Source organism: Astatotilapia calliptera, chromosome 11 (genome assembly GCF_964374335.1).
Source record: "Astatotilapia calliptera chromosome 11, fAstCal68.1, whole genome shotgun sequence".
Taxonomy (NCBI): domain Eukaryota; kingdom Metazoa; phylum Chordata; class Actinopteri; order Cichliformes; family Cichlidae; genus Astatotilapia; species Astatotilapia calliptera.
Genome location: NC_137432.1, coordinates 23,931,863 through 23,957,716, shown reverse-complemented (window position 1 = coordinate 23,957,716; position 25,854 = coordinate 23,931,863). Strand labels below are relative to the sequence as shown.

At 41.3% G+C, this 25,854-nt stretch overlaps 1 protein-coding gene across 6 annotated transcripts; it reads right to left on the bottom strand.

Moving 5' to 3' along the window:
- Positions 1-4,272: 4,272 nt before the first annotated feature.
- Positions 4,273-25,736, bottom strand: ttyh1 (tweety family member 1). Of its 6 annotated transcripts, none has more exons than XM_026184437.2 (15): positions 25,280-25,736; positions 21,165-21,329; positions 19,601-19,830; positions 16,787-16,898; positions 14,458-14,795; positions 12,749-12,844; positions 12,568-12,640; positions 11,152-11,227; positions 10,903-10,958; positions 10,518-10,610; positions 10,326-10,418; positions 10,099-10,238; positions 8,767-8,934; positions 6,872-6,950; positions 4,273-5,339 (listed from the first exon to the last, which is right to left on the bottom strand). In XM_026184437.2, exons 2-15 carry the CDS (start codon positions 21,297-21,299, stop codon positions 5,256-5,258), a joined length of 1,773 nt encoding a protein of 590 aa, XP_026040222.1. In that variant the 5' UTR covers positions 21,300-21,329; positions 25,280-25,736; the 3' UTR covers positions 4,273-5,255. The 6 variants fall into 6 exon arrangements, with proteins under 6 accessions (XP_026040222.1, XP_026040226.1, XP_026040225.1 ...); XM_026184441.2 differs by having other exon boundaries at positions 4,273-5,344; positions 8,874-8,934; XM_026184440.2 differs by having other exon boundaries at positions 8,874-8,934.
- Between the last annotated feature and the right edge of the window lie 118 nt (positions 25,737-25,854).

Below are 25,854 nucleotides of genomic sequence, written 5' to 3'. Positions count from 1 at the left end.
GCAGAGAGTTGGTGTCGTAAACCCCTGCCTCTGTTCAAAGATGGTCGCTCACAGTGGACATAGATGGCTTCTTTCACTCCTCTTTCAAACCATCTGTCCTCTCTGTCCAAAATGTGAACATTGGCATCCTTGAAAGAGTGTCCTTTATCCTTAAGATGCAGATGGACTGCTGAGTCTTGTCCTGTGGAGGTGGCTCTTCTGTGTTGTGCCATGCGCTTGTGAAGTGGCTGTTTGGTTTCTCCAATGTAGAGGTCTGAGCATTCCTCGCTGCACTGTACAGCATACACCACATTGTTAAGTTTGTGTTTTGGCGTTTTGTCTTTCGGGTGAACCAGTTTCTGTCTGAGCGTGTTGCTGGGTCTGAAATACACTGGGATGTCATGCTTGGAATTGTATTATGAGCCATAGTGCTTGGTCTGTTTGTCCGATGTAAATCAATTGCAGTTAGAGGCTACATTAATTTCCCCTCTGTAAGCACTTATTGAAATTATCTGAGCACATTACAAGTACATATTTGCTTACTCTGTATGCTCAAATGTGACCCGTTATAGCCAACAGAAAAAAAAGCAGAGGCCCGAAAAACAGGTGGGGGTCCTCCACCACCACCACTCACAGAGGCTGAGCAGTTGGCTTCCACATTTGTGATAATGTTGGAAGCATCACATATGATCTTCACAGTGCAGAGAACACAAATTAGCATCCATTAGGGGAGACCGGGGATAGTTGTAACATTTTTGACATTTCCGTCTGTAAATTGGAGCTCTTTTAAGGTAGTGGATTCAAAATTTAATGCAAAGTATTTACATGTGTCGGCTATTAAATAGTGCAGCTATTTTCTCTGCAGCACAATTACCCATTGCATGGTATGGCCTCAAACACAAGGAGTGAAATGTTACAATTAACCCCATAGTCTGGGTTAGTTGTAACATATCCTGGGGTAAAATGTAACACAATGAAATAAGGGTACTAACAAAACATTAACATGTAATCTTTGTTTATTCAACACATGAATGCACTTACATCCATTTATGTAGCTGTGTGTGTGTGTGACAGAATGCAGAAATCTAGCTTTTGAACATATTCCAACCCCCCAAAAAAGACAAATTATGGAATTTTCTGCAGCTGAATATTTCATTAATTTTGGTTGGTCTTCCTTGAGTTTGGCCTCATTGGCTCAGTGGGCATTATAACCTACAACTCTTGCACCAATTTTAAACATAACAATGAAGCTGAAAAAATGTAGTTATTCACCAGCATCGCAATTCCATTACTTTTATCCTGGCTTACCTTGGTGTGGTTTGCAAAGTGCTTCAGAAAGATGAGGAAATCTGTTTCGTGCACCCATCCTGACTTATTTCCACTACCAGTACTTCCTACTGGTCCATCTCTGACACAGTGGTCTGCATAATGTACAGTATGTGTGGGGAACACAAACAGTGAAGTAATTGTGTTGCCAACGGCATTAACCGCATATACAAATGTGACCAGTGAACCTCTCTGCTGATGTCGCTGCCCCAACTTGTTTAATATAAGTTAAAGTAATAGTGTGGTAAGTTGTAACATCTGCATTATTGTTACAACTGACCCAGACTCCTATAGCCATGAACTAGCTAACATTACAGCAAACACTAGCTCTAAAGACCTACACAGAATATATCCCCATAGACATACAATTTAAATTTGATGAGTTTAACTGCAAAGCAGATAATGCTATTAAACATTGAAATAAAGTAGAAAAACTTACTTTTTGGCATACAAATTACTTTTTTTCATGTTAAATTGTCTGTGTTTGACAAAATGTGCTGACTTTTCACTTGTGATAGCAGAACTGAGTTGGGCATGCACAGGATGAGTCACATCATTTGAAACTTAGCCCTGATTGGAGAAATTGGAAGTGTTACAACTGACCCACGTTACAACTATCCCCGGTCTCCCCTACTATAATGAAATAATTTGTTAGTTTGAAATGCTACAGGGAACTATGTACCTGCACATTAATGCTGTGGAAAGACTTCCTGTTCACATAGTCTCCTTCATTTACTGAAGGAGCAATGATTGGAATGTGAGTGCCATCTATACAGCCAATCACGCCTGGGAACCCTGAAAATAAATGTAAAATTTAAGTAGTAGTTCAAGTATCACCACATCATGTATTAAGTTTTGTTCATCCTGCTACCTGCAATTTTGTGGCATCCCTCTTTGATAAATCTTGTGGGTCTGTGACCGGGGAACACCACAGACGAGTACAGGAGACGTTTCAGTGCAACTGTAACATTCCTGACTGCCCGACAGACGGTAGCCTTGGAAACGTGCTCAGCGTCACCAATATTATACAGAAAGCTCCCGTTTGCAAAAAACCGAAGTGCAATACAAATAATATGTACAGAACTGAGAGGATGTCCACGATGTGTCACATGAGCAATATATGGCCTGAGGATGTTATTCAAATAAATTATAGATTGTGCTGAAAAACGGTAACGTTCACACAGAAAATCATCAGGAAATGATAAAATGTCCGAATGCGCTCTAATCACTCTCTCCCGGTGGAGAGCTCTGCGGAGAATTTGGGCTTCAACATCTACTGGCTCTTCAAGGAAGGAGCACGCCATGTCTGACACTTCCTACAGTCAGGTTTCCGACAAAGAGGCGGAGAAAGTCAGGGTTAGTTGAAGTAAACCTGCTAGGGGGCAGGTTAGCTTCACGGAGTGTGTCGTCATAGTAACTCACTCAGAATTAATCTAAACTCGCTTTGTGAAACCGAAAACCCAGAGTTTTCGTTAACTCAGGGTATACTTACTCAGAGTTTGCACTAAACCGGCTTTCTGAAACGGCCCTGATTGTGAAATGTTACTGTGGTTTTGGTAACTGGAAAAATTTGATTACTTAAAATGCTATCAGGATGAATTCGCCACTTAGGATACTGTTGTCTTAGATCCAGTTTGTTATGTCCTTCATGCGTTATGGTTATGCCAGAATGCGTTGATTGTGAAGGAGCGCCATCTCTTCCTTCACCCTTGTTATTAACCTTTTATGCACTGCAGCGTTTGAGTTATTTGCACTGTTTGTCTTTGTTAGCACTCATGCAGGCACAGGAGCCTTGAATGCATCGCCTTAAAGAGGCACCAGAAGACTGCGCCAGTGTCTTTGCATGTGTTCATCCATTTACTTGACTTCTTGCGTTCTTTTTAGTCTAGTTACACAGTTGTGATCAGAAGTTTACACACACTCTTCGTGGGCACGAATGTTATGACAATTTGGGGCTTTTAATGCTTTCTTTGAACATTTTTTTTCCAGGGTGGAATGATTGTACAGCATACGTCTTTAATGACTTTTTTTAAAAACAAGAATTGGCTGTGCAGGTTTGAAACTGGATTTTCTCTAAACCACACAGGGTTAAATATCTGCATACACCCACACTATATTTGGTTAAATTTCTCCTGGCATTTTGCACCTCAGCCAGACTCTTTTGGAAGCTTCTGGCTGAATAGTTGACCACTCATCCTGGCAGATATGGAGTTAATTTAAATCAGGCACAGAGACAGTGTTTAAGCATAGTCCATAAATTTTCAGTAGGTTTTGGGAAGGCCTTTCCATTAGTGGATGTAAACCTCTGACCACAGCTGTGTTATAGTTGTGTGGTAAAGTTGTACAAGCCACACGCTGAAGAAGCTCCATCAGTCCATTTTTCTTCTGTTTATCCAGTTCAAGGTTGGGGTAGTTAGGGTGGTCGGGGGGGGGGGCTGGAGCCAATCCCAACTGTCACAGGGTGAGAGGCAGGGTACACCTTGGTCATGTTGCCAGTATGTTGCATGGCCAAGACAGAGAAACACGACCATTTACACTGACAGTACATTTAGAGTCAAATAACTTAACCCTATGCATGTTTTTGGACTTTGTGAGGAAGCCACAGGACCCAGGGAGATGATGCGAAGAGTAAAGTAGCTGATATCACGAAGAGTTAGTGAGTGAATCCAGGTTTGGGGTACAGAGCAGTGTTAAGTTCACTAATCTTGAAAACCTGCAAAAACACTGGACACATGACTGTATGTAGGCGCTACACTTGTGTTTTGTCTCCCCTAGTGATCTATGCATATCTGAAAGAATAGGAGCGCTGTCTCTGATACACACTAGTGAATAACTTACACATAAACCTAAGCTCAGAGGTGAATAATATTTAAATTTATATTAAACATTGACCTTTTGTTTTAAGTACAAGTCTGTGTGTGTGTGTGTTTTCTTGGCATTGTGTTGACATGAAGATGAGGACCAGTGTCGGGTTATTGAAGTTATTTTTATTTATATTAGACTCTCGAGTGTAAAAGGATGCCATTCAAAAGGAGCATTGATAACCATACAAACTCAATTCAAGGGTTAACGGGGTCAGAGAGGGAGGGATTCGATGAAATCTCACACCGGTACCATATATACACAAAAACTTCTTGGAGAGATCTCAGAAATCCAACGCTATACATAGTTATTATTGCTAGTTATGGTAGGGCTACTGCAGCACCAGTAGCAAGAATCATATTGCTATGTACCTGCTGTCATGGCATGGGATTTCTAGTTCTCCACCCTCAGCGATTGAGTGGCGGTTCTCCGTTCCGTCATTAAAACAGAGTCACGGCAGCCCTCAAGTTTTTTTGATTTTTTTTGTTTTTTTTTAAAGAGCAAAGATTCATGATTATTCAGATATTACAGACAGTGAGAGATATACAGAGTACCATAAGGTAATACGAGGAAAATACAGAATCGCCACCTATAAAAAGTAATTAAAAAAAAAATAAAAAATCATACCAAGTGAAGGAACTGCATAACCATTCACAGAAAAAAATGTGTCTTGTTGCTACGTGCCAGTGCTTTTCTACAACAATATTTATATAAAAACTCGAAAATAAAGTGGTGGTACAGATACATTTAAGAATATAAAACTACAACGTAGTAACGTCAATACCATTCTGACTTGGCTCACCACAGTTTACACAGTTTGGACAAAAGGGAGGGAGGAATTTAGGCCAAGCACACTTGGTTTAAAGCATAACCAAGCAGCAGAATCACTGTCGGTTGTATCTTTTGCTTTTAATAATAATAATAATACTAGTAATAATGATAATACTCAGTGGTACTGACGTTACGCACTTTGACACCTAGCATTCATTTTATTTAGATTAGTTTCTTTTTCATTTCATTAAAGTGTCCATTCATAAGAAAACTAAACATTTTTTTTCTATACATTTCCTAACAAAAAATAATAATAATCAACGTGAATACAGGTTCCTCGAATGGGCGGGGTTGGGGTGTGATTGATTTCCCCCGTAACCAGTCAGCATGCTGGGAGAGTACTGCGCTTCCAGAGAACAGGACGGGGTTCAACATACGAGAGGTCAAGATGGTCCGAAGTTTCAGGGAGAGAAAGTAAAAGAGAAAAAAAAATAGTTTGTTATTCATTCATGTGAACATTGGCTCATCCAAAGCAGAACACGGCACCTATTACGCTCATTTAAAGCATCACCGTTTTATTTTCAGCTCTTTTAGCCTTTAGGCAGCTGATTTTGTCCTCTGGTATATATACGTGTGGCAGATTGGCTGGCCCTCAAACTGATGGTCTAAAGTAAATGTTGCTGTTTTACTTCATTCTTTCCTCAGAAGCAAACTAGACTATAAATCCAAATATGTTCTTTTTTATTTAGCAAAATCTTGACTGGCATTGTTCCCGGTGCATTTTACAGCATTTCTCAGAAGCTGAAGTCTGCCGAAACATCAAAGAATTGCTCAAGCTGTCATTATGAAAGTGAAAGCTTGCTCACTTGTTGAAATCGAGTCATACAGTCATGTACAAAGGAAAGCGTTCAAGTACCATGATAAACGTCAGTCAAGTAATAATAAAGCAGCTTGTAGAAGCACTTTTAACAGCTCTTTCTGCATGACTTTATTGTTCCCTCACATCATTATGGAGCCATTTTGCCCCACTCTTCTCCACATAATTTCAGTCAGGCCTAGGTCTGGATTTTGACCATGCACCACCCAGATTCTTTCGTTTTTTTCTGTTCATTCAGATGTGCTGCTGTGCTTGGGATCATTGTCCTGTTGCATGACAGAATTTGGGCCAAGCTTTAGCTGCCTGACAGATGGCCTCACATTTGACTCTGGAGTACATTGTTACACAGAGTTCAATGGTTGACTCTGTGTTTGGAAGGTGTCCAGGTCCTGTAGCTGCAAAATAAGCCCGTATCATGCCACCTGGACTTTCAACCCTATCTTACAGCTTTTGCCAGGAAGATGGAGTCTGATTTGAATTTTCAAAGAATTACTTTTGCTGTCATAAAATTGAAAGTCTGTTCACCTGTTAGAGCAAGGTTATATGATGGTAGAGATTGCAAGTCTGTACTCTGTGCGCTCTATAACTTAAGCTGAAACCTTGTTAAAACATTGTAAAACTGCTGAGCATGACTAACTTGTCGTGATCAAGGTCACTTAGTAGATTTTTGTGGCACCTTGATCTGCATCTCCTGGTCTTCCTTGACAGATAAAGGTGTTCAGGAGGTCACATATGAGGGGGAGACGCTATTAAAGTCATGCAGTGTCTCTGACAGTATCATAACCTGAAACTTTCCTATGTGCTTTAAAATAACCAGAAAAAACTTGTAAATTGGTTTTAGTTCATTTCCTTTCCCAGTGTTGATAGTTTTTGTTGTCAAAATGGACAAATGTTCTTCCTGATATGCTTTGCACTTTTTAAAGGTTTTAAACTGTTGAAGTAAAAGTGAATCACGTTAGTCCGTTTGCTACTCGTTATCAAAGCGAGCGTGAGCACTAACAGCAATGAAAAAAATGGCACAGAGTGCGATGGTGTCACAGGTACAGAGGAACTCACAGAGGGGGGTGGGGACTGCCTGTCAGTCAAGGGTAGGCTCTCATAGCCAGGGTTGCCATTGGAGGAAACGTTTGGAGTCCTGTATAGAGATAGAAAGAGACAAGGACAGAAGAGAGCGGGAGAAGACGAATAGAGGATAAAGAAGAGAGGGAAAGAAGGGGTGAGACACATTGAGACAGACAGAAGGGGGGTGGGGAGAGGACCGCAGGATGACGAGACCCACGGACAGGTAAAAGGAAAAAAGGAGAAAGAACGATTAGAGAAATAGTGCAGACAACACAGCACTCAGCAGAGCTATTAGTACTACTGGCACTCAGGCAGGACACTGTGAGCACCAGCAGCAGCTGTACAGTCCACTCCTGATGACTGGTGCACAACAGGATTTGCACAATAATCTGCAATTACAGGCATTTAGGACTGGGTATGAATCGCCAGCTGCATTTCAGCCGTTATGTTGCTTTGCTAATGAATTTGTTTATCTGCACGATAAAACCCAGAAAGCTTTTAAAGCAGTCCTGAGCTTCCATTTAAGAGGAGTGGACTGTATTTAGCTGAGTTTCTGAGTTTCTATGTATCTTTGTATTTGTGCGTTAATATCACATATGGAGTCAAGACGATCCACTGCATTAGGATAGTAAGTAAAATTAGTAGCACTAACTATACTTTGATTTTTGCATAAAGGAGTAAAGGGAGGGGGGTCAAAACAAAGTAAGATGAGAAAATTGAAGATATGCAGAGGACTAAAACAGCCAAAAACAAATATAAATAAGGAAGTAAATATATGAGTATAATAATAAAAAAAAAAAGAAAAAGAAATGTAGACACCGATTAATTTACAAAATGCGACACAAATTGATGTTCATATTTCTATTATGTACTTTTCATTTATTTAACCAATTTAAAAAAACATGAATTTCTCTTGCATTTATACATTTGTTCATGCCTACATTTCTCTTAAATATTCCTTTTGTATAATCATTGATTTTCCGAGTAGTTTATTTACTTCTTTATGCTTATTTTATTTTGGCTGCTTTGGTCCTCCATATAGAGAGAACTAATCGGGAAGCAGGAGGAATTATGAAGAAAAAAAAGGAGCAGGACAGAGAGAGAGAGATAATAATCTGAGGGGTTTGGACACCACAATGAGGTGAGAGATGAGAGTGATGCAGGAGGGTGTGTGTGGGAGGGGTTACCTATAGTCAACCTGAGCCTCACACCGCCGGAGTTTTTACGAGCGCATCCTCGTCAATGACACCCTGCCCCCCACCCAACACAGCAGCAGCGCACTGCTGTTTAGGAGACAGGACGCCATTTGAGACGAGATCTGTGAAATGACCGAGTGGCCTACGTCGTCTGTCCCGAAACACTCGACAGACGAATAGACAGACACACAGACAGACAGACCTCTGGAGTTGTGTCTGTTTCTCTGCCTACGCTGTAGTCCATAATGACCTGTCTGTGTGTCTGTCTGCAATGCATGTGCTTAACCTGACAGCTCTGTGGATTCAGCCTAATCCTGTGTGTGCATGTGTGTAAGGCAGGAGAGTTTGAACCTGGCTGACTGTCCTGCACTCATCAGTATAGCTATAACTGTGCTGTAATAATGTTCTGAAGGCAAAAAGACTATGTGTCTGCACAAAAACAAAAACAGTGCTCCGCCAGTCTCTGAATTTACTCTTTTGTTTTATATTTTCTTGGACTTTTACAGTCTGGGGCTCGGGGGGAGACACCAGTGTAAAAAGCTTTTCATGGATCCAGATGTTGAAACAGAAACATCTGTTTCAGCAACTTCGTCCTCTTGTATTTAAAAAATAATAATTTTAGGGTGTGTGTGTGTGCGCGTGTGCGTTCTCTCTGTCTGTCTGTCTGTGTGTCTGTGTGTCTGTGTTACTCACGGGAGGGGCGGCGCGCTAGAAAAGGGGGGTGTCCACCCTGCCCCTGGGTAATTATAGAAGGGGGCCATGGCCCCTCGCTGAGACCCCGAGGACGTCTGTCTACGTGCCTGATGGGAAGTGAAGGGGTCCTCACTCTCGCTGTCTGAGTCTTCGTACTCCTCTGATTCACTGTCGGCGACCATGAAAGAGAGAAAAAGAGCAAAAATATGACGATACCAAGCTACTGGATTCTGTTTTGAATTTAAAAAGACATCTAATTCTCTCATCTTGCGATCCTGAAGAACTTTAGAAGCATTTATGTCTTCTAGGCTGGACTACTGTGATTCGTTATTAGCAGGATGTCCTACAAACTCCCTGAAAAGCCTTTAGTTGATCCAAAAATGCTGCAGCGACAGTACTGACAGGGACTAGAAAGAGAGAGCATATTTCTCCCATATTGGCTTCTCCTCATTGACTCTCTGTTAAATCTAGAAAGGAATTTAAAATATTTCTCTCACATACAAGATCTTGAATAATCAGGCCCCATCTCATCTTAAAGACTTCATAGTACCGTGTCACTCTATTAGACCACTTCGCTCTCAGCATGCAGGTTTACTTGTGGTTCCTGGAGTATTTAAAAGTTCAATGGGAGGCAGAGCCTTCAGCTTTCAGACCCTTGTTCTGTGGAACCAGCTCTCAGTTGGGATTCAGGAGACAGACCCTGTCTACTTTTATGGTTCTTAAAAGGGAGTTTTTCCTTCCCACTGTCGCCAAGTCCTTTCTAGCAGGGGGTTGTGTGACTGCTGGGGTTTTCTCTGTATCATTGTTCTTTACCTTACATTATAAAGCACCTCGAGGCAACTGATGCTGTGATTCGGTGCTATATAAATAAAACTGAACTGAATGGAATTGTAATAGGTAATGCTCCAAATGGATTTCATGTATTCAGAGAAAACCAGCTACCACTTCTACCATCCACCCACCCCTGCTCCTGTAGGCTTGCTAAGCACAAAAATACTAAACTGAACCTATCTGCACAAAAGTAAATAAATAAAAATCAGGTTTTATTTAGCAGGAGAATAAACTGCAAGATGTTTCATGCTTCAAATATTAAACAGCAATATGTGCTACAGAGAAACACTTCTAGAGGAAATGCATTACTAGGCAAAATAGGCAAAACTGAATGACAACACTGTGAATCAGACAAATGTAAATAACTTCTACTAAAGACCAGTTCTTAAAGACATAACAACAATGTCCTACTTTTACTTGTGCTTTCAGTGTCAGTATTTATACCCCACATTTCTATTGTGTTACACTGGAGACGTGCACTTTACTGATTTTTTTTCTCACCTGGGGAAGCTCCTCCAGGCACCAGGTAGAGAGCAGAGGATGGCAGTGAAGGCCAGAGCAGAGAGAAAAGAGTAAAGGGAGAGGTAGAGCAATCCCTCCATCCCATCATAGCACAGGCCTTTCAGTGAGTCAATGTAGTCCTAAAATAAAATGGCAGAAAAATACAGAAATGAATAAATGAGAACAGAGCAGCACAGTAGCGAGCAGTGCCGAGTTCTTCTGATCACCTTATTCAGACCCCGGCAGTTCAGTAGTGCCACCAGCTGATGAAAGTTGCCCTCTGTTGAGTTGAGTATCTGTTGAACATCCCTGAGTGATTTCTGCAACGACATAGAAATTCCAGAATGTGAGAAAACCACCGAGGAGGCGGTCCACGTGCAGAAAATGTAGTATTTCATAAAAGTAAGTAGTGCACATACCTCAGCTTTGGGGAACTGTGTGAGAGCATTTCTGTCCAGACTGGAGAGATGTGTGTGAATGTTTGAGAGTGCCCTCTGTGACTGGGTCAGCAGCTAAAGCCAACAAGTCAATATAGTCAGTGGAAATCAGAGGTTTTATTTGGCATTGTTTCTCAAACATAACATTAATGTGCTGAGAGTGTAGCTACTTGTCGAGGGACTAAATAATTTAAGGACAGGACACGTAGCAACAGCTGTGCATCCTGTCCTCAGTTTTATTTTTCCCCTCCAACTGCCCTTCAGAAACTTTGACATACTATCTGCTCACTCCCTTTGAATCACTCTGGGTAAGAGAATCAGCAAATGCCTGCAAATGTAATACGCTGACTGGCAGAGGTGGCATTACCTGCTGGAATGGACTGTTCATGCGCCTGTTGCAGGTCAGGTAATAATCCAACACGTCTGGGTGGCCAACAAAACAGCAGTGTACAAAAGATCAATGCACAATAGGAAAAAATGCGGAAACAGTCATCTGTCATTATATTGGATTCTGCTAGCAAAAGCACATTTGGGGCAGGGGGTAAATCAAGTGCATGGCAGGCATGGAAAACAACTAGATTTTCCAGAAAGTGTTGCTCAGAGAGGGAATCTGTACCTGAGCTGGTCCCACTGTTGAAGTGGGTGGAGTTAAGGACAAACGCGTTTGGATCTGAGCAGAAGTCACTGAGAGCCTGGCGAGAGTGACGGGGAGAGTGAGAGAGGATGACAGGAGGATAGCGAGAGTGAGGAAGAGGTGAGGTGGAAGAGAAATGATCAGATAGGAAAACATTTGTAGACACAGTGACCAACTGACATACTTGTCTCTACAGATAACTGACAGCATTGGACAACACAGCAGCAAATATCGACACCCCCCTCCTCCCACGCGCTCCTCTTCTGCTGTTAGATCACTCTTTCATTTAGCTTCTTTTTTAATATCATCTGTGTTTTTGAGGTTGGCGCACTTCGGTTCAGAGAGTGTACTCCCACAAACTCTCTCAGCCTGAGATCGCCCGACCAGAAGAGGGTGCAAGAGCCACACAGGGAGTCTGCTGACGGAATGAGAAAGCGACGATGTTGGCCAGAATAAGGTTGAGAGGCCCACAGCTGGCCTATTGTTTCCCTGTCAGTGACCAGGGACAGAGCAGCCCTGTGTGGACCCACAGGCCTTGGGACATCTCCCGGCAGCCCCACATGACACTGAGACTCTTAAACTGAGCAGCCATGCAGAAAAACACCCACCCTTTACTCTTTTTTCACACGCACACCAACAAAGTCTCCTCTTCAAAGAGAATGGGCGCTTTTAAAAGAGAAATAGTTCATATGGACAGCCCTCTGTTTTGGACATAAAAATGCTCTTTATGCTCTTTGTTGCTGGTAAATGTCACCATCTAAAACTGTGGCTCGACTGCTGATGATAACAAATGGCACATTGATGCATTTTCTATACAAGTGGAAAGTAGACCTTCAGGCAAACACTGTCCATTTAAAACTTTATTTTACAGTACAAATTTTTTTGTATGCTCACTGTAAAGACTTGTGGAGCCAAATGCCTTCGCAAGTTGACGGTTTCCCCACTCTCTGTCTCTCTCTATCACTTACTTCGGCTTGCTCTCGCTCTAAAAGTGATCTCAAGATGCACTCTCCTGCTCCTCCTCTCCCCTCCTCACTCTTGTTGAAAGCACTTCTCTATCTTTACTTCTTGAAGCCAACAACCCACACACTTGCAAACACACTTGCATGTAAAACACGCACTTTGCTGCATAAACACACTTTGTTCGCAAACGCACTTGTGCACACGCACATTGAATCTTTAATCTCTGCCCCATTTTCCTGCCTCCTTGGTCCTCTGCAATGACTGCAGCGTTCCCTAGGAGGCAGGTCTTTTCACAGTTTAGCACAATAGGCACAGAATTCACACATAAGCACATATATGCACATTACTTTGGCTTGCCATCAGGGGTCGGCCTCCTAAAGCTCTCTTCTCTCCGCTATAGCCAGCCTGTATCGCAGTTTTACTGAGTCTACTCACCACCACAGTGGCTGTCTCCAAACCCAGGGAGCCCCAGCTTAGGAAGAGGGCCAGCCAAGCCAGCACTGTCATCCTGTGGATGGGGGGGGGACAGAAACTCTTCAACCAAGAGGACACCCATTGCCATCAATCCAGTTTTTGTGTGGTATGTGTCTAAAGATACAAATGTGTGTGTACTCACAGGATGAGCAGCCAACGGGCTTGTTTGGCGAGTCCCAGCAGGATGAACAGACAAACTATGAGGTCAAGGAGCAGCAGCAACACATAAGACAGCCACCTACAACACACACACATATTACTGTGTGTTAATTACAATATCAATCCTTGCTTAACAGCAACTTGACCAAAATTTTACTTAAAGTCCAATCAACATTTTTCTAATATGGGATATCCATCTATCCATCCACCCATATCTACCCATTTATACATTCATGTACCTACATCTGTCTATTTATATATCAATCTATCATCTTTCCATCCATCCATCCATAGATTCACACCCTACCTATCTACCCATGATCCACCCATCTATTTTCTATCCATCTATATACCTTTCTACATGTCTGTACATATCCATCACCATTTATCATCAATCCATACTTGCATACAAGCTACTTAATAGAAAACATCACATCTTACTATCATAGCACAACTGCTATGTTGTGCCCATTAATCCCACAGTTTCTGAAAGCAAATTTCTGTTTTCTTAGGTTTTTTTTTTAGTAGCAATTGCAATGTTTTTATGGATTTTGAATCCTCTGGCCATGATGAGTTTGCCTCAACAATGGGGGGATAAATGCGGCAGCAGTGTTTACAATAGTGTTTACAACTAGAAAAAACCATGTGGAAATGTTTTTTTATCTTCCTGGTAAAGTAATTATGCTTTATGAACTTGTTTACTTGCGATGGAGCTAGTTGCATTTAATATCTAGTTTTTAATTTAAAAGTCCTGGTTTTACTGGGGACATGAATTATAAGTTGATCAAGAAATAAATAAAAGTGATTTTCACTTTTATTTGACCAATTTTTGAGGGCGAAAGAAAAATGCTCTTTGAAAAATAAAATATAATAATTTAACCAATGTATGTGTCTTTTCCCCAAATCACCAACGGGCAGATCTGATCACATTTTGATTCTTCCGCCTGATCTTGGATAAACATTCAGTCACCAGCAATTGTTCCCAGAATCAAAACTGCTGCCTGTGTAAAATGAGTCAGGAGGAGCTTGAACTTTCCTTCCCCTCTCCCTGCAACAAGGGAACAATCTGCTTTGTTTATGAGGACATTATTATTACTTGACTGACGTTATTTATCTAAGCTAGGATATACTTGTTAGCTTTTATTTATCAACTGAAATGTTTCCAATATGGAATATAAAAGCAGCCCGTCAACATAACATAACTGGGGGGGAAATGGCATTACATCAACAAGCACATCTTAATAAACATGCAACATTTATGAGGGGCTGGGGCAGGACGTCTGGCAGCCTCTCACAGCATCGTAGGAATAAGAGTGTGGCTGTGTTTGCAGACAGCTTGTACATGTGGAAGTTTGTAAGGCAAAGAGGTTTTTGCAGAAATACATAAACACCTTCCGACCCTGACAAGGTAACCTGAAAGGTAGCTGTTAATTTCTATTTTTAAAGCACTGGGTATAAATCTCATGGGCTTTTCTAACTGTAACAAATAATTCTCTCATAAACAAGTAAAAAAAACCCAAAAGCTCACATTGTCACATTATCTCAGGCTGTAAAAGCACTAGTTTGGTATTTGAACTGGTGTAAGAACTGCTTCTTTTCACCCCGTGAAAATGCTGCATGAATAATAGATCAGTCATTCAAACTGATAAACTGTATTATTAATTTATATTATCCTGAACTGTCCAGCCTTACCTGTAGTCCTCATTGACCATCAGTGTGTTGGCCGCCCAGCCAGGTGAGAAGGGGCTGGCCATTAAGCCGCTGTTAGGCACCACTGTAGGCGCCACAGAGGGCGGTACCGGGGTCAGAGGCGTGATGGACGCCCCGCTGATACCGCTGTCATTCCCCAGCCCAGTGTCAATGCTGGACCGAGCCAGGGAGATGGAGGAGAGGAGGTTGATGACGTTCTCAGATAACCTCCGGCAGTTCCGCGTCGAAACCAGGAAGGGTTTGCTGCCAGTAAATAACTCCTCCATCGAGGCCAGTGGTCCAGAGATAGACAGCTGAAGTCCAGTAATTGTGTCTGAAATCTTGAGGGAGGAAGGAGGAATGTGAGGGGAGTAAAGTAGGACTGAAACCACAAAGTGAGCTTGATGATGCTCATAGGGTCATAAAATCCTGGTGTAGGAAACAGAGAGCTAAAGATGTTGGACATCCTCGGCGCCTCAGAATGGCTCTCATAGTCTATAATGCAAATTTACACTTATCAAACTTCTGAATACTTCACTACTTCTCATATGTGTTTGCTATCTTTATGTCTCTGTCTCCATATTTTAAGGTCTTTTCGGGACGGTTGTGGTTTTCATCCCGTTAGCAGTGATACGCTGCAGAAGTTGGAGTTTAATTTGGAGACCGTGCTGCTCTTTCATCATCCTTATCCTTGCCTAATGTTTTTGGGACGTCATCTTGCTGTAGGGTGAACTGATGCCCCAGCCTTACTTTACAAAAGCACTACTTCCTGCAGTACAGTACTGCCCTAATAAAGAATGAAACATCACATCAACATAGTTTATCCCTAAAAGTCTTTGTGCAAAGGTTGAGGCAACTGTAGGAATAGTTTGCATTATGTTTCTAGTGGTGGAGGAAAGCTGTCATGTAAAACGATTAGTGATTCGCAAAAAAGAGTTTTTAAAGTTACTGCAGAAATTTGATTTTTTTTTTTTATTAATTATTGAATCAATTACTTTGTATTCTCTAACATCCCCACTTTGGTCTCATCCAAAGGACATTGTTCCACGAGTCTTGTGGTTTGTTGAGATTCAACTTTGCAAACCTAACCTCATGAAAAGACTTTCTACTGCAACCCTCCAAACAAGCCACACCTGTGCAGTCTTTTTCTAATTGTACTACCACCAACTTCAACATTTAACATGCTATCTGATGCCTGTAGAGTCTGAGATATAGCTCTTTGGGGGTGTTGTAGTTTCTCTGATCATGCAGTGATTCTGAGCCTGGAGGTAATTTGGGAAACAAACCTGAATTCATAAACAAACCTGAATTCTCCAATTTGAGGAAAACTCAGTTTTATTTTTTAACCAAAATCAACAGATTTTGTAAGCCTTGAAACTTCGCTTCACTTTTGCAAAACGTTTTAATTTTGAGGTTCAATTCAGGGTTTCTTTTTTTCAGTAGTAAAATATGGCCAAATATTATTCCACTGATCATATCAATCATCACTAGAAACACTGCTTATAAAGAATAATTCGTTGAAGGTTAGGAGTAGATTGAATAAAGTATCTTTCTCTTAACTTTTTTCACTACTTCTCTAAACAATTTCAAGTGTGTAATTATTAGAAGTGTGGTCGATTGTCTCATTTTTTGTACCACATATTGTATGTATATTTTTCCCATATCTTCCTACAGTTTCTCAGGTGTTAGTTTAAGAGCTGATGTAACTCTTCATGTATATTCTTTGCATCATGCAGTGGTATTTCTCATGCAATGCAGCAAATCTGCTTTACAGAGAGTAATCTGTTCTCTCATGTAAACATAAATCTGCACTCTCACACCACGTTATTGCGCTGTGCACTACACTATTCATTTAAATGGATTGCTTTTTTTTAATGTAATAGTTTATTTAAGTATTTAACTCCTTGTTTCAATTGACCTTATTTTTTCAGCTTTGTTGAGTTTCTTTCTTTTATGCAGTTAGCCATGCTGTGTTGTATTGAACTATAAAATGCAATTTAATGTACTTATTAAAGTAATTTTGTTATAGGCTTTCAATTGAGCCAACATTTACAATGAATAGAGTATATCTTCTCTAATTCATGTGTAATATGCACAGATTTGCTGGCCTGTGCCATTTAGTAGTTTGACACATAAACCACTGTCTGACCACAGAGATCAATGAAGCAGAAGTTTGTATCTGATTTTCTTTCCCTCTCTGCAGACCTGATGAACAAATTCAGCCCATCTGTCTTCCTCTCTCTCACACTCTGTCTCTCTCTCTCACACACACACACAGTCATACAGGGTAGATACTTTGCATGACATTTTACTTGCAGAGAGCACCACTCACCAGCAAATCGATGGAAGCTAGCGTATAATTGGCTGTGAGAAGAGACGAGGTCAACTGATACATCCCATCATTAGCCTCACTGTTGCCATAGAAACCGATGCCTATGGCAACACTGCGTGAGAGAGGGGGGGGGGGGGGGGGGGGAACATGAAAACATTGTGGGAGGGTGACAGGGAGAGAGAAAGAGGGGGACAGGAGAACAGATAGCAGAGGCATAAATGTAATGTTTAATTCAGCGTGGATGTACATTTTAAATGAATGTGACAGGAGGAGATAGAGCTGGTGAGGATGTCATATGTGCGCTCTGGGTGAGCATACCATCAGTGGTGAGCAGGGGATGGAATAAACAGTTGATGGGAGAAAAAAGATGACTCACAGCATCGGCAAGGAAAATATTCAAAATGTAAAACATAGCGACGTGTTTACACATTTCTCTGTTATTCAAATATTCAGATTAAGGCCCAGGCCAGATGTTCATCAAATCCCCTCAAACCCAAGAGGAATGGTATGACCCAATCTCCCACAAAGTATGTGACCCAGATTAGAAAGCGGAGGGGGGGGGGGAAAGAAGGAATGTGCGCCTGTGTCTGTGTGTGCTTTGCATTTCAAACTGTCAAACCTAAATGCTGTCTAATGCAGCTGCATTTTAAAAATGACACACGCTTGTTTCATACTGGAGGCTAAAGGTTACCATCTGGAGAAAACAGGAGGACAATAAATATTTGTTAACAGTAAACCGCAGCACAATTTCTTCATTCAGTCCAGCACAGAGAGCCTTATTGAGCATCAGAGGAGACGATGACTATGACATCACATTATGCTCCATAAGGGGGAGACACGAACCAACTCAAACACCTACAGTCTGCATGTGCTGAAATCATTAAAGCAGCCGAAATCAAATCGGCAGCACATTATTTCCTGTGATGTAGTCTCAGTGTATATAACTAGGCAGGCAATGGACTGGAATATAATAACAAGTGCTGCTGAAGCTTTAAATGGCACTATAATTTTCTTATGCAGCTGGGATGGAGCTTCAGACTTAAAATGTCTGATGGGGAGCAGAGCTTACTCTGAGTGACTCACACTTCCGTTAAACTGCAGTGCTTTGGACAGATGTCAGGCAGCAATTTTGTGCAATATACAGTGAACACAATGTACTGACTTGATGACTGCATGGTCACCGGAGCTGCAGGGAACACCGGTAGGTAAATGACTGCTGTACCGTAGGTGGGAGAGCTGAGATCATCCACAAACACACTTTAATGCCAAAACACACACAGCTAACAGTGCAATTGTTGCCCTGTGGTTGGGAAACAGCAACGTCACATGACTGTCAGCTGCTGTCTGGGCCAGTCTTTATTATAAACACATCAGTGACTGAGTGAGAGACGGAAAGAACACATGACGATGGAGATGATGGAGGTGACAGCTTGTGATTCACAGCTTCACTGCTGTTGGAAAGCAAAGTACATTTAATACAATAAGTTTAATTCCACGGGGAGCTTCATTGCAGTTTTCTAGTTTATTTTATCATATTTAAGGCAATTTGATATACTGCATAGAAGTGGATGTTTTCCCTACAAATTGAGGCCAATGCACAAGCACTATAAATCTGCATTGTTTCTGATGGCCTGCAGGAGGCGATCTACGTGGCAGCAGCCCAATATTATTTAAGACTGTGAGAATATTACCCTAATTCTAAATTAATTTAACACCTCAGGAACTTTCCTGACAACTTTATGGTCTCAATAGATATTTTCAAGTCTTCTTTAATAGAGCATGATTACAAATTATGGTCAAATTCACAGTTAAATAGGCAATGAATCAGAGAGTGGTTTACTGTTGGAGTGGCTGATAGGATATCCTAGCGTGTGTTTATAATTAAATAGCTGTGAAATTGTTTTTTGCATTCTTTAGTCTTAAAAAGCTTTGGGTTCATGATGGTTAAAACATTATGGTTTAAAAACCAAAAGAAATATTACAGATTAATTCTGGTTTGACCCAAGTGTGCTGATCTATATACTATCAACACAGATTTAACTTCAAGTATAATTTCCATCCTGCTGTATTTTTAGATGGTTGAAAAACATGTTTTAGACTCCATAAACGTATCGATGAAACGTACAAAGCAGTTATGTGTTTTTATCTCCAATTATAATTAAAAAGTAGAGTTAACTGTTGTGAATTATTTCTCTCTAAAATGTAGTTAATGAAAAATTATGATGCATCAAAAATGAATGAATGACTATGTAGGTATGCAACTTGGCTCTGTGCAATTATTTGATGTAAATTAAATATTGGATGGATGGATGGATGGATGGATGGATGGATGGGTATAGATGAAAGAAGAGGGATAGGCAGACAGGTGCATGGATGATGACTAACCCATATCAATAAAGATGTGGTTTGATATCCATTAAAATAGTTTCTGGGTTTTTCAAAGGTAGCTGCAAAGGCAGAGACCACCCTCACTCTGACAGAAACTGTTTAGTTCGAAAAGAGCTTCAAGGGTTACTCTGAAGCATTCAGGAGGTAAAGAGCTAAAGGGAAGGTGCCCTGAGATAAAATTACTTTTTCAATGAGAGGATGAACTGGAGGGCTGCACCAAGGCCCAGTTTTTGATAGATATTGGTTTGAGCTGTGACTGATGCAAACTGACTCTAGAGGAGTCTATAGATAAAAAATAATGAGCCAGAAATGAGTGTGATTGGTTCTGTTTGAGAAAAACATCTGAATACTTCTTCAACTACTGCCAAAAGGCGTCGTGTGTACATTTGCCAGGAAGTACAGTAACGTCTAAAAACTCTTTCTCACCAGCAGAGCGTGACAGCCGCCACCGCCACCCACGTGACACAGCAGATTCCCCGCCCCTTCTTCCCACTGTAACCGTGACCCGTGCTGCCATCCTCATCCTCCTCCTCTTCTTCTGATCCTTCGTTCCGGTCACCACGGTGACAGCAGCAGTAGTGTATGAGGAAGGAGAGAACCACCAATAGGGAGATAACAAGAGCGATGGCTGATAAACTGGACAAAACCAGCAAAGTCTGAAAAAAGGAAGAGGAGGGGGAAAATATCAGAGGATGAGTCAGTGAATATAAAAAAAAGAAAAGAAAAATGGCACTTTGATTCCATTTTTACAAGAATACTGACTAATCCTGTTAAATTTCAGTGCTTGTCAGATTGTCCTGCCTCCACTAACAGCAGGAGATGGTTATAAAAAAGGTGTGAGGATATAAATCAAGGATACAGACACATATAATGCATACCCCACAGGATTAATGCAACTTGTTTCAAAGATTTTTACCCCTGAATGCCCATCAGTCTGTGCACCCTGCTGGATTCTAATGTCACTGAGCCATTTCAGCCTTTTGCTTTTCATCAGGCTTCACGTCATGAAATCAACACAGCTGAAGCCACATATCAGCCACATATCTACAGTATTATCCTCCATCCATCTGCCCCATTCCTCCACCTTCCCTCCATTCTCACCTCATGTCCTCTGAAGCCCGTCCCCTTCGCTCCACTCCCCCAATCCCTCTTTCCCCACGTTCTCACTCGTTCCCACTCTCTTTCTCTCCCCCCTCTCTTTCTTTCTATCCACACCACTGAATCTCTATTAATAATCTGTGACCTACTTAAATACATTCACTGCCAGTCTCTCTCGTTCCCACTCTCACTCACTCACTTTGCCTTCCCTCTCTCTGTCTCTCTCGCTCTCTCTCTCTGCCCGGCTTTCTATTCGGAAAACCTCCTTGCATTACTCATTCCCTCTCTCTGAGCACTTTCAGTTTCTTTTGTCTTTCTGTTCTGCAGGATAATTTGAGCCCCCCCCTCCACCTCCTCTTTGTACCGCAGAGAAGTCACAAACACTGTGAGACATGGCTAGCTGGAGCGCTTGCATGAGCGCTTGCTGGAAGAGAGGGATGAACCTTGCATTTTACAGCACAAACAGGACCATGAGCACAATAGCAGCTGTGGAAACCTTCCAGCGGGTTCCCGCCATGTTGAATATCTTGCACTACCTGATACCAAATTGCATAAAATAGCTCCAATCGGTATGGTTCAAAAGGAGGATTAAAGCATCAAAATCAAGGTATAGAAATGAGGAATGACAAGATCTGACATACTGCACCAATAATTATGCTTTTAAAGGCCTGTAAATGCCATTATCATATTGCTACAGGTTGCTCTGACATGTAGAAATTTGTGGAACAATTTATAGCCCAATGTGCCACAAGTTGTAGTAAAATATCAATTGTATCTGCAACTGCAAATTGAGTAACAGGGCTGTAATTATTATGCGATCTGGCACCTCAGGCTGGACAGCCACAGCACAGCATGTGGTTACAGTGTGGCACGAGTGGCAGGTGTCGGTTACCTGCTGGTACTCCCAGCTGACAGGGACAAAGACGTTGTCCCTCATCTGCATGGAGAAGTCCAGCCGGGGCAGGGCGTGACATATTCTCACCCACAGCGAAGGGTTATAGCTGGGTACCGTAGTCATGGTAGCCATTTTCTGCTGCCACCAGTCCCCTCCTCCACCCTATAGGAGGCAAGAAAGAGGGGTCAGAATAACCAGGATGTGAAGAATGGAAGAGAGGAAAGAGGTTCAGGAGGGATGAAGGTCTTCCTGAGCACAAGGTGAAGCTGAGAGGAAAGAGAGGTTACTATTAATGTCTTCAAGCATCATTTGCAGGTGATAACTAGACTTCATGACAAACAATTGCCTGAGATGAGTAGAAAACTCGATCAGTCCAAAGCAGCTGTGATTCCAAGCTGTGACACAATCAGTCTCAGCATCCGAGATATTCTACTTTTTTTAAAGAAACGTATGTTTCTGGTGTTGCTTTTGCTTAAGGTGCCTCATCGTTTGTGTTGCTCTTAATTACCTCCTAACCATTGCTCTTATTGGTTTTTAATTGTTGCAGTTTTATTACACTTTTATAATTTTGTTGATTAGTTTTTAAGCTTTGCTAAAGATTTTTAAAATGTTACTATTTTGTTGGCAACTTTCCCTTTTTTACCTTTTATCTTTAAGTTTAAAACATTGTTTTGTTAGTTTCACTGGTCTATTGATCAAATTAAATGTTAAATAATTCCATTAATACATGATCAGGAGATCTTTCTGTGTTTTATAACATCTTAAACTGGTGGGATTAAATAAATGTGTACTTCCTCCCACTAGTTTTTTTGATCTGTAACAGTTGAAGCAATATTGAAATGCATTAGCTTTAATATGTATAGCATTTTTTTCTCTTCTTTTCTTTGCTAAATAAACTTTGAATATTGTTTACATGATCGAAATAAATTAAGAAAAAAAAAAACTTAAAATATGTGGAGTTTTGTGACAAAAATATTTAGAGATGAAATCAAATTTTCTTAATTTTTTTGCCTAGTTGCAAAGAAAGAGATCTTTCATAGGGCCAACTGGCAGTTGTTTGGTTAGCCACAGACCACATGGGCATAAATTCGGTCAGCGCTGACTCCCTGGTTCAATATCTGGCAGACTAGACTTTCATGCATACTGACTCTCTTTCCTCACATTTATTTTGTCTCTCTCCACTTGTAATATTGAATAAAGTATAAAATACAATCAAAAAGCAAATACAATTAGATTTAAATGCACTGACTTAAAGAAATATAGATAACATTGTTATTTATGCCATTCCTTTCTCTAATATAATGAATAGTAGTATGTGACAAGCCTCTGCATGCAGGGAACGTATAGTTCGGGGTCTCTAAAGTGTGTTTTCTGGAGTACAAAGTAAAGAAAAACCGCAGACAAGGTACAGTGAAGGCTATGAAAGAGAAAAGGCTGCACAATTCTTGACCATCTCCCCCACTGTTCAGCGCATCTTACTAAAGCTGGTCAAGGGGAGGGGGTGAAAGTAGGGTAAATACAAAGGGCAAATCCGGTTAGCTAAAACACACACTGGAATACTCATTACAATAAAGGAGCAGAGATGGAACAGAGGGCAAGACAGAGTCTGGTAGGCTTCTGATACCGGCTGCCCAGATTAAGAGACCGTCAGAGCTTTACTGTTCGACAAAGGAGCATTTTTAGGCGGCAGGAGAGACAACCATTCACAACAACAGCACTGTCACTTAAATATAGAGGCTATACAGAGCAGCTCAATGCTGATATCACAGACCGATACAACTCTGCCTCTAATCACTATTCAATAACAAAAGAGACCCTGAACTGATGGCCTGTGTTGGATTTCTATGTTTTAAAGCCACTGTGATTTGTCCAGTAGCTTCAGCTAGCACAATGTTCTACTTAAGAGAGACTTTTTTCACTCTCCCTATTGAGTCACCCACACAGTGGCTCTGGTTCTTACAAGCCACTGCACATAACTGTACTAAATACTGTGCGTGATAAAAGTTTGGATTTTGCCACATGTCACATTCAAAGCCCGAACAGTTTGGCCATTCAGATTTTTGCGGCCCAGAACGAGTTAACGGCTCACCCACGGGGCAGACAGGGCTTCTCTAAGCCCATTACAATAAGCCTGTTCACCTTAATGGTTCCAGCAGCCCAACTGTCACAAATCAAATCACAGCCAACACTCCATTTCCCTTATTAAAACTGTGCTGAACATAATGGTTCACACACTGTGAGAACTACATCCATCCAACACAAATCAGCAGTGTAAACAGACTTCTGTAGTAAGTCATCCAGTATTACGTTTCCTACTGTACCATTTATCTTAAGTGTGTTTATTAGGTTATCTATATTGAAGCATGTCTATGAGATGCATTTATCAGACTTTGAGGGTAAAAGCTCTTTGAGATCCATAACAAGTAAAGGACTAATTCAACATCAAGGGAGAACCTGATGAGAAGTGGGTCAGCGTGGAAAAGCACTTCCTTTGACGAACAACAATGCAGTGAATGTCACTGTGAGGCCCATCAGTGGTAACAGAAGCAGAAAACCTCACATAAATGCCATTGCTGAATAGTTAATGGTAAAGAGATATGAGTCAATAGCCTGAGAGCGCAGCTATCTGGATCAATTCATGCACAAAATTAAGCCGGTCAGGGTGAGAGAAAGAGGAAATGCACAGTTATGATAGATGTCTGGTCAAAGTTCAGGTAGGATTCTGCTGCAACCCAAAAAGTAGAGGAACACCTAACGAGGCGCTGATGGAAGTTTAACGGGAAGGGGTGGGGGGTGGTTACAGTCCAGGAGGAGCTCCAGTTACTCAGCAGTTGTCATAGATAAAAACCCTCAAGTTGACATGATGTTTCCTGCCAGCTTGTTATTATGCCAGCTACCATTGCGTAACTGAAGGCAAATAAATGTGATTTTAGAAAGAACACGAAAGACAATGAAAGAGATGGAGGAAAACCACAGATTCTCACCATGGCTCTGAGCTCTGAGAGATAACTAACTAACTAACTAAATAAATAAAAAGAAAACAAAGCAGGAGAACAAATGTGTTGTCTTCTGTCTGTGCAGAGCTCAGAAAACACAGATGATGTAGTCAGTTGGTTTATACGAGACTCCATGATGTCTGAATTTTTTTTAAAAAGGGCCATTTTGTGAGGCAGCTAATGGGAATAAGGCTGAAGCATCTTCTGTCAGCTGAATTTAGGATCATCTTTAGCACGAGGAAAATCATTCTGCACCTTTTCTTTTTTTTATGAGGCTACATCTCTTTGAATCACAAGATATAAATAATGCTGTTGGCTTGCTGCTGGAACTATGCTCGTTTGCAGTCTGGGCTCATAAAACCTGTTATCGTTCACATAACAGCCTGTGCGTGGAGCTTCTTAAAACCAACCTTGATAACCAGAATTTATGAGACAACATTAAAAAAAAAACCCTCTTGACACTTCATCAGCCAGAAGAAATTCAGTAACATCTCTGTATAGTTGAATCTCTCGCCCATGTAAAAGCCGAGGGACAGTCAAACCTCAAAATAAATTTCTACCTCACATCTATGTTCAAAATTAATGTTCAGCTGCAACAATGAACCTTCAAAGTCAGCTGACCGAAGGTAAGCGAGTGCAGCTCGTACTCAGAAAGTCAGTGCAAATCAAAGCTGTGATGTGTGCGAGGGGTCCAGCATGGCATGAAGTTGAGGGTGAGACAGTTTGTTCCCACTGATGACAGTAAATCATCCTGCAGATGGTGAAAATCATGAAAAAAGATAAGCTCCAAGTCATATGAAACTCCAATTAGGTGGAAAAAACATTGGATTTCCCTGAGAAACTGCAATAAAACTCATTACAGCATTTTCACATTACTCTGATAGGCAGCAGACCCATATTAAGTGTCATGGTTGGAAAAGATAAGCATGGATCTCCTTTGGCAACACAGTCTAATGGTGTCATGAACATCCATTAATCATATTTGCCAAGATAAGCGTGAGCCCAAATTGGGAAAACACTGTGATTTGGCGTAATGTACATTTTTAATTGGCCAATCTCTGCATGTACATCAGCAATTAAGCCAGTAATCGGCAAAGAGAGGGGTCAGTCTCTTACCTCTGTCGGTTGTGTTGGGAGGTTTCTCTCTCCTTCTGTCTCTTCTCTTTGCCGGCGTCCGTGAAATATTTAACCACTCAGAGAGGTATACTGCCAGCCATCACCGCCTGATGCTCTTGAGAAAACATCATCCTGAAAAAATGGCTTGGAGACATGCCAAAAATATGACAAAAAGCACAAAAATGAAGACGGCAATTCTGGTAGTTATTTAAATATTAAATGGCCGATAAGTGTCTGGTCGTCTGATGACAGTAGAGAGGTGCTTGTGTTGATGGATGGGAGAGGATCTCTGAGTGAGCGCGAGTGAGTGAGAGTGGGAGAGAGTGAGATAGATGGAGAGAGGGAGAGAGAGAGAGAGAGGGGGAGAGAGAGAAAGGGGGATTAAGATTGAGGAGACACCCCTAAGGGACTCTTTATCGTTGCACTGTAGCCCTTCATAGCCTAACACCCGAGCGACTTCACAACACCGCAGTGACACGATATTACCCAAAGATAATTAATCTGTTAACGCGGATTAGCGGAGTCTAACCCCTCGCTGACTTCATAGCTGGGGCGCACTTCTAATGCCGACCACC

Coding starts and splice junctions, on each gene's coding strand:
- ttyh1 (XM_026184437.2), bottom strand. CDS start 21,299: ATGGCTACCATGACTACGGTACCCAGCTATAACCCTTCGCTGTGGGTG. Junction 16,899..19,600: donor GCGGCTGTCACGCTCTGCTG/GTGAGAAAGAGT, acceptor TCTCTCACGCAG/TGTTGCCATAGGCATCGGTT. Junction 10,611..10,902: donor TGAACAGTCCATTCCAGCAG/GTAATGCCACCT, acceptor TGTTGGCTTTAG/CTGCTGACCCAGTCACAGAG.